Source organism: Candoia aspera, chromosome 7 (genome assembly GCF_035149785.1).
Source record: "Candoia aspera isolate rCanAsp1 chromosome 7, rCanAsp1.hap2, whole genome shotgun sequence".
Classification (NCBI taxonomy): Eukaryota; Metazoa; Chordata; class Lepidosauria; order Squamata; family Boidae; genus Candoia; species Candoia aspera.
Genome location: NC_086159.1, coordinates 50,467,804 through 50,483,715, shown reverse-complemented (window position 1 = coordinate 50,483,715; position 15,912 = coordinate 50,467,804). Strand labels below are relative to the sequence as shown.

The 15,912-nt window shown below is 40.1% G+C and overlaps 1 protein-coding gene across 2 annotated transcripts in view; it reads right to left on the bottom strand.

Annotated features, from left to right (window-relative positions):
* SCAF11 (SR-related CTD associated factor 11) overlaps positions 1–15,650 on the bottom strand; it is a 50,732-nt gene extending 35,082 nt beyond the window's left edge. The window contains exons 1-3 of one of the 2 annotated variants that reach the window (XM_063309382.1): positions 15,241–15,650; positions 5,749–5,829; positions 4,252–4,412 (exon numbers count right to left, since the gene is read on the bottom strand). In XM_063309382.1, coding sequence (XP_063165452.1) covers positions 4,252–4,412; positions 5,749–5,809 — 222 coding nt within the window. In that variant the 5' untranslated portion in view covers positions 5,810–5,829; positions 15,241–15,650. The remainder of the gene's footprint in view (positions 1–4,251; positions 4,413–5,748; positions 5,830–15,240) is intronic. The other variant, XM_063309381.1, reaches the window with a different exon arrangement.
* Positions 15,651–15,912: the final 262 nt, after the last annotated feature.

Genomic DNA, 15,912 nt, shown 5'->3' with positions numbered 1-15,912 from the left:
GTTTCTGTTATATTCCATGAGGAATATAAAACATAAACCTACATTGTATTACCCTGGAATCCACTTAGAGCTCTAAGTATTATCATTTACATATATTAACATGCAACCTTACATGAATTGACATCTGCTTGTGCAATGTGACTGTTTTCTTCACACAAACACCCCACAAATGCTTCAGATCTGCCCCAGATAGCCCTTGAATTGATTTACCAGGGAATGTGAAGAATTAAGAATCATTCCATGAGCAGAATAACACTATTAGATATCCCCCTTGAATGTTTAGCAATTACAAAATTTAATTTGGGGGTCTGGAAGTCAACAGTGTAAGTTTCATTTTAAGGCTGTTTTGGAAGTCTAAATAGCTTTTCCTTCTAACAAGAATGGAGCTGTTTTGTTAGATGATTTTTCTCATATATACAGATAAAATAACTCTACTAAATATGGATAAAAGGTAAAGGTAAAGGTTTCCCTCGACGTAAAGTCCAGTCATGTCCGACTCTAGGGGGCGGTGCTCATCTCCGTTTCTAAGCCTTGGAGCCGGCGTTGTCATAGACACTTCTGGGTCATGTGGCCAGCATGACTCACGGAACGCCGTTACCTTCCCGCCGAAGCGGTACCTATTGATCTACTCACATGGATAGTTAAGTAAAAAGGCTTATAACTTCACTACCTCATCTGAAACTGTAGCCACTGTAAATATCTTTACCTCAAGCCTACCCAAAGTGGGATATTAATATGCAAATTTTATTTAAATTTAAAATCAAGTAATTTCTCCAAAGGGGATAAGTAATTAACCAAATGTTTTAATGTGTTGACACTAACTGAAACAGGCAAATTAATATGCTTGTTAATTGCACAACCTTGATTGAAGCTGAATGAACATACAGAAGCAATTACTACATACATGTTAACACTCATCTCTAGTAAGGGCAATAGAATTTATTTATTTAATTCAAACAGGAATGGCTCCTTTATATAAAATATATTACATGTCAAGGCAAGCTAAGAGGCTTAGAATATGGTTTTTGAAGGAACTGTTTAAAAAAAATTAAAACAACAAGTAGAAATGAGCAATAATTGTAGATGTTTCAAGCATGGTATAAAAATATATAAGAAGCAGTCAGTGGTCAGGGGAAAAAGAGAAAAAAGGGGGAACATTTCCTATAAAGTCCTTTATATTTTATGTTTGTGTATTTTTCAATCAGTACATCAAATTTCACTCTTTGAATTTTTATTTTAACCTTTACCTTACTGAAAAGATAATGCAACAAATAACAATATTAATTCACCACAAAGATAAATAACATAGATGAGCTAGGGATTACAATATTATGTATGTTTTTAATGTATGTACAAGTATTCCTTTCCTTTTTTTTTGTTTTTGCTTTTTCTGTTGATTTTCTAATTAACAAAAAATAAAAAATAATAATTACACATATACATATACACAATTCATTTATTTGGTTGTGGTGGCACCCAACTCCAGACTGACTATGGGATCTTATTTCTACCATATATACTGTAGCATCAATTTGGCTGCAATTAATTGCAGAGAGTAAGGGAGCTGACCTTGACAGAAATATGCAGGAGTTGTTATGTAAGCAAAGAGGGCTGAAACATTCTTTAAGTCCTGGGGAGCAAGAGAATATTCGGAAGTGACTCAGGTAGGCTCTTCTCTGACTTACTGGGGTACAAGAAGGAGAGGAGGTAAAATCCAACCAGGCTTGTAAGATTCTGTTATTTTAGCCTATCTCAATAAAATATAGGAATTGATTTTCTGGTCTGGTCTTCCTAGTGGGACTGAAAAAAATAGTTAATTAAAAACGACTTACTTCTGAACAGTAATGTTTTTACAATAGTATCAGAAGGAAAAAAACTCTTGGTGTTTTCTGGATGAATTATGCAGATTGCATCTAAAGGGGTTTTGCTGCTGTTGTTACAGAATGCTTAGACTGAAGCTTCATGTTTTTTGCCAAGAAGTAAAGATTATTATTATTTGTTCTAGTATTGCTCTGGTATCTTGTTTAATTTGAAAATTCAAAAGTATTACAAAAAACATTATGATCTTATGATCCAATGTAATTTTTAACGCGACAGTGATAAACCTGTATCTAGGCCAGTGTTTCTCAACATCAGCAGTTTTATGATGTGCGAACTCCAACTCCCATGGCTGGCTGGGGAATTCTGGGAGTTGAAGTCCACACATCTTAAAGTTGTTGAGGCTGAGAAACAGTGATCTAGGCTGTTTAATGGCAATAAAGGAGATGTGTGTCACATGGCTGAATATTTTTCTGTAACATCAATTCTCTGTATAAGCTAGATGTCAGATAGGTATCTTCTACATTTCTGTTTGGAAGAGCATTTAAGATAATTATAGAAACTCTGGATTTTAGTCTCCAACTACAAAGAAGAGAGAATATTTCTTCAGTCCTGAACAGCATAAGAAAGTAACAAGTTTAAGGTACATGTTTAAAATAACCATTAATAACCATAAGTATTCATAGGACCAGATAAGCAGTCATATAAATATTTTAAATAAATGAATAAAAAGTACAAAAGCAAGCTGCCCAGACAAGAAATTGAATTCTTGTGTACAATACTATGCTTATTTATTCAGAATTAAATCCTACTGAGGTAGACTATGGAAGGAAGGAAATTATGATGTAATCTTGGACAGAGAGAGTAAATATAAATGCATTTATAACCCACTGTTAAGAAGATTGGAAGCCACTTCTTTATAACCTTTTCTTTTCTTTCCCTTTTTTCCTTATTATCTTTCTTTCTTATTTTTTTATCTATTCAATATTTATTTTCTTTCTTTCTTCTCTAAAATTTGTATTGTTTCTTTCTTCTTAAAAACATCTTTAATAAAAGAATTAAGTCCTACTGAATGAAATTGGGCTTATTCTGAATATATGACTATATAATTACTTGATGTTCTTAAGACGTTAAGCCTATTTAAATTCTCTAAACCACAATTCTTAGTACAGGTAATCTTCGGTTAACGACAGCAATTGGGACCAGAATTTCTGTCGCTAAGTGACGCAGTCATAAAGTGTGATGTCATGTGACCCACCGCTTAGCAATGGAATTCTAGCACTTGCCGTTAAGTAAATCACCACAGGTCATTAAACGAGGACATCACATGGTTGCCATTTGTGATCTCCTGCTGGCTTCCCCATTGATTTTGCTTGTAGGAAACCAGCAAAGAAGGTTGCAAATGGTGATCGGGTGATACGGGGGCACGGTGACTGACATAAGCACAAGGACCAGTCATAACTACCACTCATTCAGCATTGTTATAAGTTTGAACAGTCGCTGAATGAGTAGTTGTTAAACAAGGACCATCTATAGTCCCAAGCAACACAGCCAATGTTGAGGGATGTTAGATTCCTGCTCCAGGATAATACAATTATTTGGCTTATTTACAAAATTATTTGGAATTGTTTACAGAAAGAGTATATAATCAGAGGAACTGAGGTCACATGCAGACCCCAAATTATACCTTTTAATGCAACATAAGGGGGACACTATTGAATGCATGACTAAAGATGGATCATATATTTAATTTTAATTAGCTGGCATATAGGTGAAATAAATTTTGTTTTTATCTTGCCCCAGGATACATGACTCAAAGCCCAACTGTGGCCTTAATCTAGAAAATGTTGTGTGCTCATGTTTTAGGGCATAAGCTAAAGTGAGATGCCACCGTAATAGCAAAATTGATTGACATTTTAAAATTGAAAGGACATATCCTTTCTCAATGATCCAGCTTCCATGGAAATCAAAAGCAACAAGGAATCAGAAAAAGTTACTATAATACCTTTCAGAATGGAAGAAGACAAGTGATACTACCATTTACAAGAGCTGTTTTAAGAAATGAAGGCCCTTTCTTAGCCATATTTAATGTTGTGATACCATCGCTTTAGTAAAATTTGCAAGATTTACATTTGGGCTATTCCTCAAAAAGCTACTTTAAGAATGCCGGGTATGACAGCAAAGCTGTTTTAAAAAACTGGACTTGAACTATCTATCCATATTGCTTTTGAAATCCATTTATTCCAGAAGCAGCTTTTCATGATACATGAAAACTTCATTTTTAAGAAATACAAGCCCAAAGCTGGTATATGCATGAGTAATGGAGTTGTTTGGATGCCGAATAAAGCAAAAAGAACATATAACATTACTTATTAAGAGAGATTTTAAAAGTTAAACTATTTTGCAAATTTGATTGCAGCTCTTAAGACTTACTTCAGCCCATTTAAGAATACAGGTCATGCAGAAGATGTGGCTGCAATTTTCAGGAAAGCCAACTTCCTGCTCTGCCAAACAGTTTAGACAGATTGGGCAGCGATCATCTTCATCAGATAAAAAGTTAGAAGAACAAGGACAGTTTTCTTCATTCTCTTCACCTGTTATGAAATGCAGAAATTATAAATAGACTGAAATAATGGATGTATAGCTATATTCTAAACAGTAGACTGAAAAACAGAATACTGAATTGTTTGCAAAACAAATCAAGATTGAAAGAGATCTAGCTCAGTATCTTCAGCATATTGTGCAATCCTCTCAGAATTTAAATACAAAACAAGGAAAATAAAAAAAATCAAACTAAATTATATATGTTATTTTGAACAACAGCTAATCTAAAATTCATTATATGGACTTTATATATATATATTATAATTTATTGGATTTATCACCTATGTCAGTCAAGTGAAACCTATATTGACCTATTGTTTGCAGTGACCAAGAGGAAACATACCCAAAATAAAGTTTATGAATCCTTTTTAAAAGCTATTGTGATTTTTAAAAATGCATTTGAATGAATTCCACCACATAATTTCAAAGGATTATGATACCAAAACAGAATCAAACATATTCAATTTCTCAGTTTGTTTTGCATGCATCTAATATAGATACATTTGTATTTTATATTTGCCAATAGATAAATAATCATTAATGCAGTAACATTATTAAACAAAACACACTTGTTCATCATGATTTAGTAATAATTTGGGTACATTTGATATTTTATAAATTTTCTGACTTCTATTAAAACCCAGGCAAATCAGACCAACAAATAATTTAACAATTAAAAAGTAATATAATCTACAGGTGCATGTATGTGTACATCTGTATCTCTATGAGTATGTATACAAAGAGACTAATATACACTCTTCATCCGAAATTCAACTGTGTTCAATTGGTCAGAACTTGATTTTCTGAGATAACAGTACACCTCTACATGAAGGAGAAATCCCAAGAAATTTAAGGAACATCCAATTATTTTGGGTTAATATCTAGTGTGCATCTAGAATAAGCAACAAATCTACATGTCCAAGGTATTTTTACTGAATCATTTTCTAATGACACATGTACAGTGTCTTATTTCTTCATGGATTACAAGTGAGTCACGAGATAAAAGAAATTCAAAGACTTGTTATCCCAGGATAACAATAGATGGCATGGACAACCCTTTTCAAATGTTAGTCTGTGATAACAGCAACAACAGTAATATTTTGGAAAGCAGGGAAATTCTCAACTAGAATTTGATTGGACAGTCCCTCCACCCCTTATTAATATTATCAATTATAAGATGAGACTTGTAGGTAGTAATTAGCTAAATCCAGAAGTCTCAGAAGAAAGATGTTAGTATCTATAAAATAATGCATAGGTTGGATCTAGAAATATATTGGAGAACTTGTGTTTTTGGGTCTTAGTTCTTTCAGAAAATCGATCAGCTACCTTTTGCAGCCTCATGTTTGTCATCTTCAGCATTTTGTACAGATTGCTTTTTACTCTTCATTTCTGCTTAAGAAATACTACCTGCAAAATAGGACCATCAAAAGTTAAATGCTTCCTAATAAGAAGCTTAATAGACCAACATCATATATTAAATTATTTAAAGCCAACTTCAAATCATATTCATACAACACTGTATTATAAATTATAGATATTATTTCTATATCAGAATATCAAATGTTTATAATAAAATAAGGCAATATTGTGTTTTAACACTGAATAACAAATACATAAATCACACATTAAATAAAGTATTCCTATATATTGAAAGTGCATATAAATTTACAAAGCACACTACCAAGGTATTCTCTCTTAAATGTGTAATTCTCTAAGCAGACTATGCACGAGCATCCATAGACAACAACACACTGATAATTTTCTTGTTAGCTTAAGTGCTATTGTGTCATTTCTTTCACTCTTCTATTTGTATTTTTTTCATGATCACAAGTACCTTTGGATGTTACTAGCAATGCGATGAGTGACAAATTGTGAATTTGCATAGATACTATTGGTGCCAGAAGTCAACAGTGGCCTGAATGTGCATAAATATTGTGAAAATGTTGAAAAATGGTAAGGCAGCAGGTGTGGTCAATGTAACTTGAAAAATGTTACAATATGAAAGTGGTTTGCTTATGGACTGGCTCTGTGACTTGTTTACATATGCATGAAGACTTTATTTGTGCCTGATGATTGGAAGAATGATTATGATTATTATTGTATCCCACCTTTTTATATATATAACTCAAGGCAGTGAGCCTACCTAATACCGTTGCCTCCTATGTTCCCCACAACCACCCTGTGAGGTAGGTTGGGATAAGAGAGAGTGATGGCCCTAAGTTACCCAGCTGGCTTTCATGCCTAAGAATGCCATTACTGTGCTGTCGTACAAAGAAAAAGACAGTAAGAGTGAATACAAAAATTACAGTTACTTGTTAAACTTGGGAAGCCTGGAAAGATTTGGTAGAGTTCTTACTGAAAGGGGATTATGGTGATAATGAACACAGTTTAAGAAATGCTTGTGACTTTCTGAAGGGGTGGGCAGGGATGGTTACAGACCAGATACTTCAGCATGTCACTGAGAAATGTGCGAATGTGAGAAAGAAAGCTTATACATTTTGGTATGTTGATTTAGAGAAAATGTTTGATAAAGTGTTCAGGCTTGAAACACAGGAAGTTCTGCACAAATATGGAATTAAAGGTTGGTTACCAAATCTGACAAGAGTAGGGGGGGTGTGTATGTGTAATTTTTAATCTATTTCTGATTGAATGACTTCATTCTATTTATATCCTGCTGCAACACAGTGATATTCACAAGATATAAACCATTTTGAAAACATCCAGGGTACATTATGTAAGAACCACAATAACTCACCAAAGTAACAGAAAAAAATCATAATGAATTAACTATACTTAGTCATGGGGTATATTGTTTAAATGCTAGAAAGTGGGGAGATCTAGTTTCTAGGTCACCTACAGCCATGGAAGCTCAAAGGGTGATTTTAGGCCAGTGTCTGTCTGTCTGTCTGTCTCTCAGCCCAACCTACTTCACAGGTTTGTTGCTGTGAAGGAAAAATAGGTCTTATGCTGCACTTAGATGTAAACACACAACAAAAAAAAATCGTAATGCTACTACTATCATCAACATATTGTTGTTATGTTTTGGATAGCCACACCTATTGGCATTATTTAGATGCTAAAAAATAGCAAGGAAAGGAGCAAGCATGTGTGAGGATAAACAGAATGCTTAGCAAATGGTTCAATACTAATCCATCCTTGGATTGTTTAAAAAAATAGCGGGTAAATATATAAGTTTAGGTGACATTAGAGGCATGTTGATTGGAAACCGGAATGTGTGCATACTTTTGTATGCAAATAATGCCATGCTATTATTTGTCAAATTATTTATTAGTCAAATTTATATGGCTGCCCATTTCACAAAAAAGTTACTCTGGGCAGTGTACAATAAAATTAAAAACAAATAATATATAAAATCAATTATTAGGAAAAAAATTAAAATACACAAGGCTAAGAGAGAACAACAGATGTTAATAATCATGGAGCCACCTCAATATCTCACTGGTCCCCTGGGGTTCCCAGGCCTGATGGCATAACCAGATTTTGAGGGGCTTCTGGAAAATCAACATGCCCACCTCCTGGTTCCCGCCAAATGTAGCTCCCTAGCCAACAGCATGCCTCTTCTGCCAGATCTGATGAGATGGACAGATACAATCAGGGAGAAACGGTCCCTCAGATAACCCGGCTCCATGCCATGTAGGGCTTTAAAGGTCAAAACCAGTACCATGAATTGGACCTGGAAACAGACTTTTTATACCTCTGCTCGCTTGTGAAGCAGAGGTGTTAACGTGTTTTGTTCTAGGGACACACGTAACTGCCCTCACTGCTGCATTTTGCACCAGCAGAAGTTTCTGGATACTCTTCAAGGGCAGATCCATGTAGCCCAATCAGGAGATGACTAGGGCATGAGTGACCATGAGCAGAGCCCCCTACAACTGGTGCACAATACAAAGTTGTGTAAAGGCCCTCCTAACCATGGCTGCCACCTGCTCTTTGAGCAGGAGTCATGAGTCCAGGAGGACCCCCAGATTGCGCACAGGGCTTGTCTGAGGTAGTGCAACCCCATCTAGCACAAAAGATGGCATAGTTCAAGAACCAGCAGGCCCCCAAACCCAAAGCCACTCAGTCTTGCCAGGGTTCAGCTGAAGCCTGTTGTTCCCCATCCAGACCCTCACTGCCTCCAGGCACCAGGATAAGATGTCCACGGCAATGCTTAATTCACCAGAGGTAGAGATGCATAATTGATTATCATCAGTGTAGTGATATTTCACTACATGGCGATGGATGAGTGTACCCAGCAGCCTCATGTAGATGTTGAATAGGAGCGGAGACAGCACTGAACCCTGCGGCACCCCACACAGTAGGGGCTGAGTGCAGGATCTCTCCCCCCCCAATCACCACCAACTGGAATTGACTCCAGAGACATGGAAGTGAACCAGCACAACACAATGCCACCACCCATAATCCTCTGAACTGGTCCAGAAGGATACCATGGTTGAAGGTATCGAAAGCCTCAGAAAAGACAAGTAGGGCAAGGATTGATCACAACCCCCATCCTGCCCTCACCAGAGAAGTTCCAAAAGTGCGACCAATGCTGTTTCTGTCCCATACTCGAGTCTGAATCATCACTGAAGGGGATCCAGATAATCCACTTCATCCAAGGTCCTCTGAAGCTGTTGCTCAACCACCTTCTCAACCACCTTCCCCAAAAAGGGATGATTAGATACTGGAAAAAAATTGTCCAGTATCATGAGGTCCAGCAATGGCTTCTTGAGGAGGGGGTGAACCAAGGCCTCCTTAAGAGATAAAGGATCAACCCCTCACTCAAAGAAGAGTTCACCACTGCTAGAACCCACTCACACACATCCCCCAGGCTGGTTTAACAAGCCAGGAGGGGCATGGATCTAATGAACAGATGGCTGAGCTCACAGTCTTAAGGACCCCAGATAACTGGGCAAGACTCCTCCCCAGGCATCTCCCCTGGACCTGCAACAAGGTCAGCATCCAACTGTGATCCAACTTTTTCTGACAGATGCTGAACAAATTCTTCTGCATGCCCCCGCAACAGGTTCTCCAAGCCTCTCTACCCAAAAGGACATGCTTCATTCAAAACAGGGCCGCAGGACGGCTCTCCACAGACACCATAAGGATGGAGAAGTACTGACGCTTTGCCGCCCTTACAGGCACAAGGTAGGCCTTAATAGCAGCTCTAACCCATGTTCGTCCCCTGTTGAACCCCAGCGACACTCTACATGCCTCTCATTTCATTTCCCTTAAATCTTTCGTGAACCATGGGAGTGATGGATCCATGAGGGGAGAGGTTGCATAGGCTCAATCCAGTCCAAAGACTAAACTGCCCTCTTATTCCAGGCAGTGACCAAGGCTCAGATGGACTGTACAGCAGACAGTCTGAAACCCATCCAGGTCTATAAGTCACCGGGGGCAGACTGATCTAATGGGTCCAGCCTCCTGCAGTGGATAGTGACACTAGAGAATCCCATGGTAATCAGGGTATGATCTCACCATGACAAGGCAGACACAAAAAGCTCCCCCAATTTCAGATCACTTAGCTGCTCTGACAGGAACACCAGATCTGGTATGTGACCAGTGTCCTGTGTCGGGCTCTGGACGACCTGGGATAAGCCCATGACTGTCAAGGTGGCCATGAACTCCTAAGCCATCTCAGACCCCACTCTTAGAGAAGGCAGATTGAAGACCCCAAGACCCTAAGTCTGGGGAATTCCACTGCCAACCTAGAAATGGAGTCAAGGAGCTCAGGCAGGGGAATCTGCTATGCAGCAGGGAGGCTGTTGCAACAGCAACAATCCCAACTGATCCCTAGAGCCTAAGTTAATGAACAGGGTCTTACACCCAGTGACCTGTGGTGCAGTATCCCTAAAAGCCATAAGAGACTCCCAGATGACAATTGCCACACCTCTACCTCTGCCCCAGGGTTTTGGCTGATGCCACACCCGAAACCCAGCTGGGGATATCTCCAAAACGGCCACCCCCCTTCTGGACCCAGCCTGGTCTTGGTAATCTATGCCAGGTCAGCCATCTCATAAATGATTAAATCACAAATGAGGGAGGCCTGATTACAGACCGACCTAGAATTTAGAAGTAGCAGCTAAAGGCAGTGCCTCTGATGGTCTGCTGACTGGGTTCAGGGGCTGAGACCAAGGAGCTGGAACTCAAAACCAGTATAAGACATTGGTCCCGTGTTTCACAGCCTGCTCCCCATCTCCTACCATATCTTCCCATGCCCATCACCACCATAATACTTTGGCCCACCTCTCCCCAGAGGAGAGACTCAGTTTTCAGTGGAAAACTGCAGTCCACAGTCATAGGCATTTAGCCAATAGATGGAATCCAGGCCAAAGCAGTCAACAATCTCTGCATCGGCTTCTTTCTCTCTGGGACTGGCAAAAAGAGATGGCAAAATGGCCTCCACAGGAGGGAGGGTCCACAGTAATCTACCACTCTACTTTTATTCCCCCCAAGTCTGGCCATCACCAGTACCTCCAGAGTCCCAGATTCCTAGTTGGCCTTTCAGATGAACAGCTGCCATGGCGCAGGATCACACAATGTCACAGTGGGCAGAGAACCTCCATTATCGGCATGCGACTGGAATCCCTCAGCACAGCCGACCAGCCACAAGAAATGCCTGGTCCTCCACCGCTGCCAGTCACCAGCCAGCAGCCAGTCAAGGCCCATCCCCACAGCCCTGACAAACCCCCACCAAGGAAAAGTCCATGGGGGGAAAAATGCCAGTAGCAAAGAGAACACAGCATACAGAGGGGCCACAAGTGTGGCAAGCATGGCAAGTACAGCAAGTGCCAGGCCCACAGGTGCAGCAAACATGGCCAGCACAGCAAGGGTAGCAGGTGTGGCCCCTCCTCCGGCCCACTCCTCCAGGAGCAAAGGTCAAAACAACCCAAGCAGGTCCAAATCCAGGTCCAAAACCAAATCCAGCCTTAATCCAGGTAAGTGCTGACCCAAACGTTCTTCTGACATGCTGTACAACCATATATTATGATGACAGTCTGTCCATGGCTCCTGCTCTCTGTCATCTTTCCTGTTGGCTGAGAATCTAAATAATTTGCAGATAGACTGTTTAGATTTCAAATCTATGGTACTGAAGACCAAGACAGCTGTATTTGACAGAAAATATGGAGTGAACAATTGCAATGATTGCAAAATAAATGGTGAAAAATGAAAGCAAGTACATGAATTTGTGTAACTTGATAGAAAGCAAAAGTTGTATATAAACACTTTATTCTGCCCACGTTCTCATATGGTAGTGAAAGTTCAGGATGTTAGGAGAAATTTGAATGCATGGGAATAGTTTATTTAACAGAATGTGTATAAAACAAGAAGAGGTAGGGTTGTGAATGAATGGAATTTGAATGACTGTATACTAAGTGCAAAAATGTGTGACCACTAAGAAAAAAGTACATGATAGAGCCACAAAACAAATACTGTTATATGAACATGAAGGAAAAGTGAATGGAGGAAGGAGCAAAGCAAGAAAATCATGTTTGGATGGAGTTGATGAGATCAACAAAAAGAGAGAGGAAAGGAGTTGACAGGCAGTTAATGAATTGACGTATGGACACTGTAGTAGCATGGAGAAGAATGTATGGAGTGGTATAGTGATTTGTGCCAGCATAACCTGATCTTTTATCTAATATTTTGCTTACTATTTCTTCTTCTTTTCTGTACTGAATGCTGCTTACCCTGAAATAGAACAGAATGATGGGTATGTATGTGAATGAAACCAGTATAAAATAGGTAATGGTCAAAAGGACCAAAGTCTCATAGTGCTACTGGATCCAAGTTTCACTTCTAGATTTCAAAAGAAAAGTCATCACTGTACCATCTATTTGTGGTATGGCAAGAAAGCAAGTCTGGGGTTATTACTGCATGCTTTCTTTACATAAAAGTGAGTAACTGTAATACAGCTCATGGAGCTACTTCTGCAATATATGTGATGTGAAATGTAACACTGAAGGGTCTGACCCAAACAATCTATTCCACTACTCTATCAGCTTTACTGGTACACTATTTAAAGGCAGAAACCACAGTGCCTTTTTAGCACCTAAACAGCTTCAGATTACATATAGGGAAGGAGTTGTCAAACTGTGGGTTGCAATTACCTGAGGGATTATGAGCAACCTAGAAAGGACTCACAGATTTTCTTTAAAATGGATCAGGCTTATAGAGGCAGAGTGGGAGCACTATCAAACTTCCTATAGGTTTGTCCAGGCAAAGCAAGGAGCAAAGTCTGGAATGAGTTTTGAGAGTTAACCAAACCGATGGGTCTATGATTTCTAGATTGGAATGTGGTAATCTATGTAGTAATGTAACACATATATAGAAATGTGTGTGTTATTGTGTTTCAAAATAGAAAAGCTTTTGGGGGAGGGGCGATCAGGCAACCAAATTACTGTAATGTTGATAAAAGGAAGTCTAAGTACAATGAAAATTACGTATCTTTTAATAAGCAATATATTTATTGACTAATCCTAAACCCAATAATCATTAGCTTTATTCCTGAGGCAATGTACAAATTTATTTTTTATTTCATGGTATTGCAAAGTCTGGAAACCCCTGTTATAGGATATTTCTTCCCATACAACAATGCTATCCTTTATCAAGACAGCAGGCATTGCCTTATCTGTGTTCTGCTAAGAAGTTTAAGTCTTCTCTATAATAATATGAGGCTTCAGAATCATCTTCCTTGGGATTTTGCTGCCTCTCACATGGTGTTTTGAAACAAATTTAGACCTTCCTAGATTATCATATGCAGTGTTTTCTGTTGCCTGACTTATTATAACTTTTTAGTATTTTTTATTGGGTTACTTCCAGGGATCTATGAATGTTAAGACAGTATATGGATACTGGCCACACATTTACTGGGCTATAGACAAGAGCTTGATATAGCATACAGCAAAAATTACAAACAAATAAACTATTATATGCCAGACCCAACCAGCATATTGCTGAAAATATTAATGGGTGCTTAAAGACCAACTAAAACAGAATGGCTTCCCTTTTGGATTGTATGAGAATCACCCTGGCTCAATCAAATGGCCTCTATCACTGAATCTAAGCCCTGGCCAATCTTTTTTGCTCTCGCAATACCTTTTTGCTGAGACTGCACAAAATGGGGGCAAAAGGCAAAACAGTACAGCAAGAGGCATGTATGCAAATCTGAAGTGTCCCTCTTCTCCATATTTTGAAGTTCACTTATTCCTACTACCAGCTGTTATGTGGTTACCATAGTTAGAGGAATTCATAACAATAATATTTACCCAATATGCTGCTTTTCAGGTAAGATTATAATGAAAATAGCCCCTGGAAATGCTGACTGTAGATGTTGAGAGATGTAAACCGAATAGACCAAACTGGAGAATTCTGCAGCAATAATTCCTATCACATAAGTTACTATTGTATAAATGCATATCTGTACACATTTACAAGTGCCTCTGGGCAGAAAAATATATACCATTAAAGTGTACTCAACCAGAAAACCTGTGAAAATGCAATTTCATTATCTGAACTGGACAATTAAAGTTTAAGTTGCTTACAACAGCATACAAATTAATTTAGCAAACCATGACTCCCTGCTGTGCTCATCTCAACCTGGAAGACTCAAAATACCTCAACTGACATCTTTCATGTACTATTTTGAATACAGCAAGACCAATAATGACATTATATGCTTATATGCTTTCCTGTAACAAAAACTGTTAGAATGTCATACAAATCACATCATATACATCAGGGAATACATGTCTATGCTCAACTACTCTCTGTATTTACAGTAATTGTTGAGAATCAGTGCCCTCTAACAGATGTATTTCAGGAAAAGGAAACTGAAAGTTTACTATCACTTTTCTTACACCCTTACACATTTAAAACTATGTCATTCTTTTAACATTAACCGTTATCTCCTGAATCTTCCTCCCAGGCTTTAAAAAAAAAATTTTTTTTTAAATTCTCGAATCTCAGAGACTGCCTGGACAAGTCCCTACAGTTTACTTAGCAAGGTTTTTCAGAAGAGGTTTGCCTCCTTCCTAGCTTACTGGCCTACATATCCCATCAAATAATGGAAACAGTATTCAGCAATTCTTTAGATCAAGGTAAAGAATATATTCTGTATTCTCTAAAACATAACACTCATGTCCTTTCGGAGCCGACCTCATTTTTTGTGACTTGAGCAACTGCTATCCATACGATTACGGATGAATACAGATACAGCATTTTTCTCTCCAGATTTACAATTAAGGCTTAAAGGATCTGAAGACCCTTTCTCTTTAGCCACCCCACAGAATCCGTTTTTCGAGGCTCAACGCTCGCAAACATACTACTGAAGCGCAAAATCAGGCTCTCTAGGGTGACTGCGTGCAACCAATAGTAAACAAAAGAAAGCTCAGGCTATCATAAACACTTCACTAGGGCTAGTTATCAGCGTCGCTCTCAATGCTCTTGAGAATCCGAGGTCAGCCTCGCACTTGATTGAACTCATCCGCCCCCGGAATTCTGCGCGTAACTTTGTTACACAGACCTTCGTCAAACGAATAAATCTCCGCCAACTGGGTCAAAGCGACAAGAGTGTATTACCAACAACGCCGTTCCTCCAGAAACGGCGAGTTTTTCAAGGATCTCCCGAGAAGGACAGTGTCTGACGTCCCTCCGCGCCTCGGAGGGAAACCGGACCGAGCCCGGGGCCTGGTTTCCACTAAGCCTCGCCACGAGAACTGGCGCGGTCGCAGGCCTCGGGACACAGCCTTTGTCTCCCCTTCACTCCCGCACACCCATAGCCCCCCGCCGCCGCCCCCCCGGTTGAGCCCTCACCTTTCTCCGTCCCAAGCGCGGAAGCCGTCTTACTTGGCGGCACCTTCGAAGGAGCGAGCGAGCGAGCGGAGCAAATCGGCCAGTCACCGTTACTGCGGCCTCGACATCGTGAGCCTGGGCCGCGTAGCCTCCGTGGCGCCCCTGCGATCTCCGGGCTGAAGGCCTCGCGCGGCAGCAGGAAAAGGAAGCAGGCCGCTTCTCCAGGGCGTTCGCTACAGAGCCCGCTCCCGCAGTCACATGTCCCTCGGCGGCAACGATACGCGGAGAGCAAAACGCCCCGCTGGCCCGGCGGAGAGAAGGCCGTTCGGCGATACCACCCAATCACCTTCCGACGGAGAAGAACAGCGTGATCGGCTGGCAGGCGCGCAGCGCTACCTGCCAACGAGTCACAGCCAGCCGGCCCCTCCTGTTACCCAGAGGCATTCTGGGAAGGTCCTCCAGGCGCCTGGCGGAGACGAGTCGGAAGGCTTGGGCCGCGGCGGCCGCGGAGCTTACACTCCGGCGCCCCCAGCGACAGAGAAAGAGCAGCGTGTCTGACCTTGTCACGTAATCCCGAATTAACAAATGGCTTCAGGAAGTGGCCCAGCGCTCACCCGACCTGAGTTGATCTCGAAAAATGTAGCAGGGTCGGGGGGATCCCGGTGTGAAGGTTAGGCGGGGGACTCCAAGGCA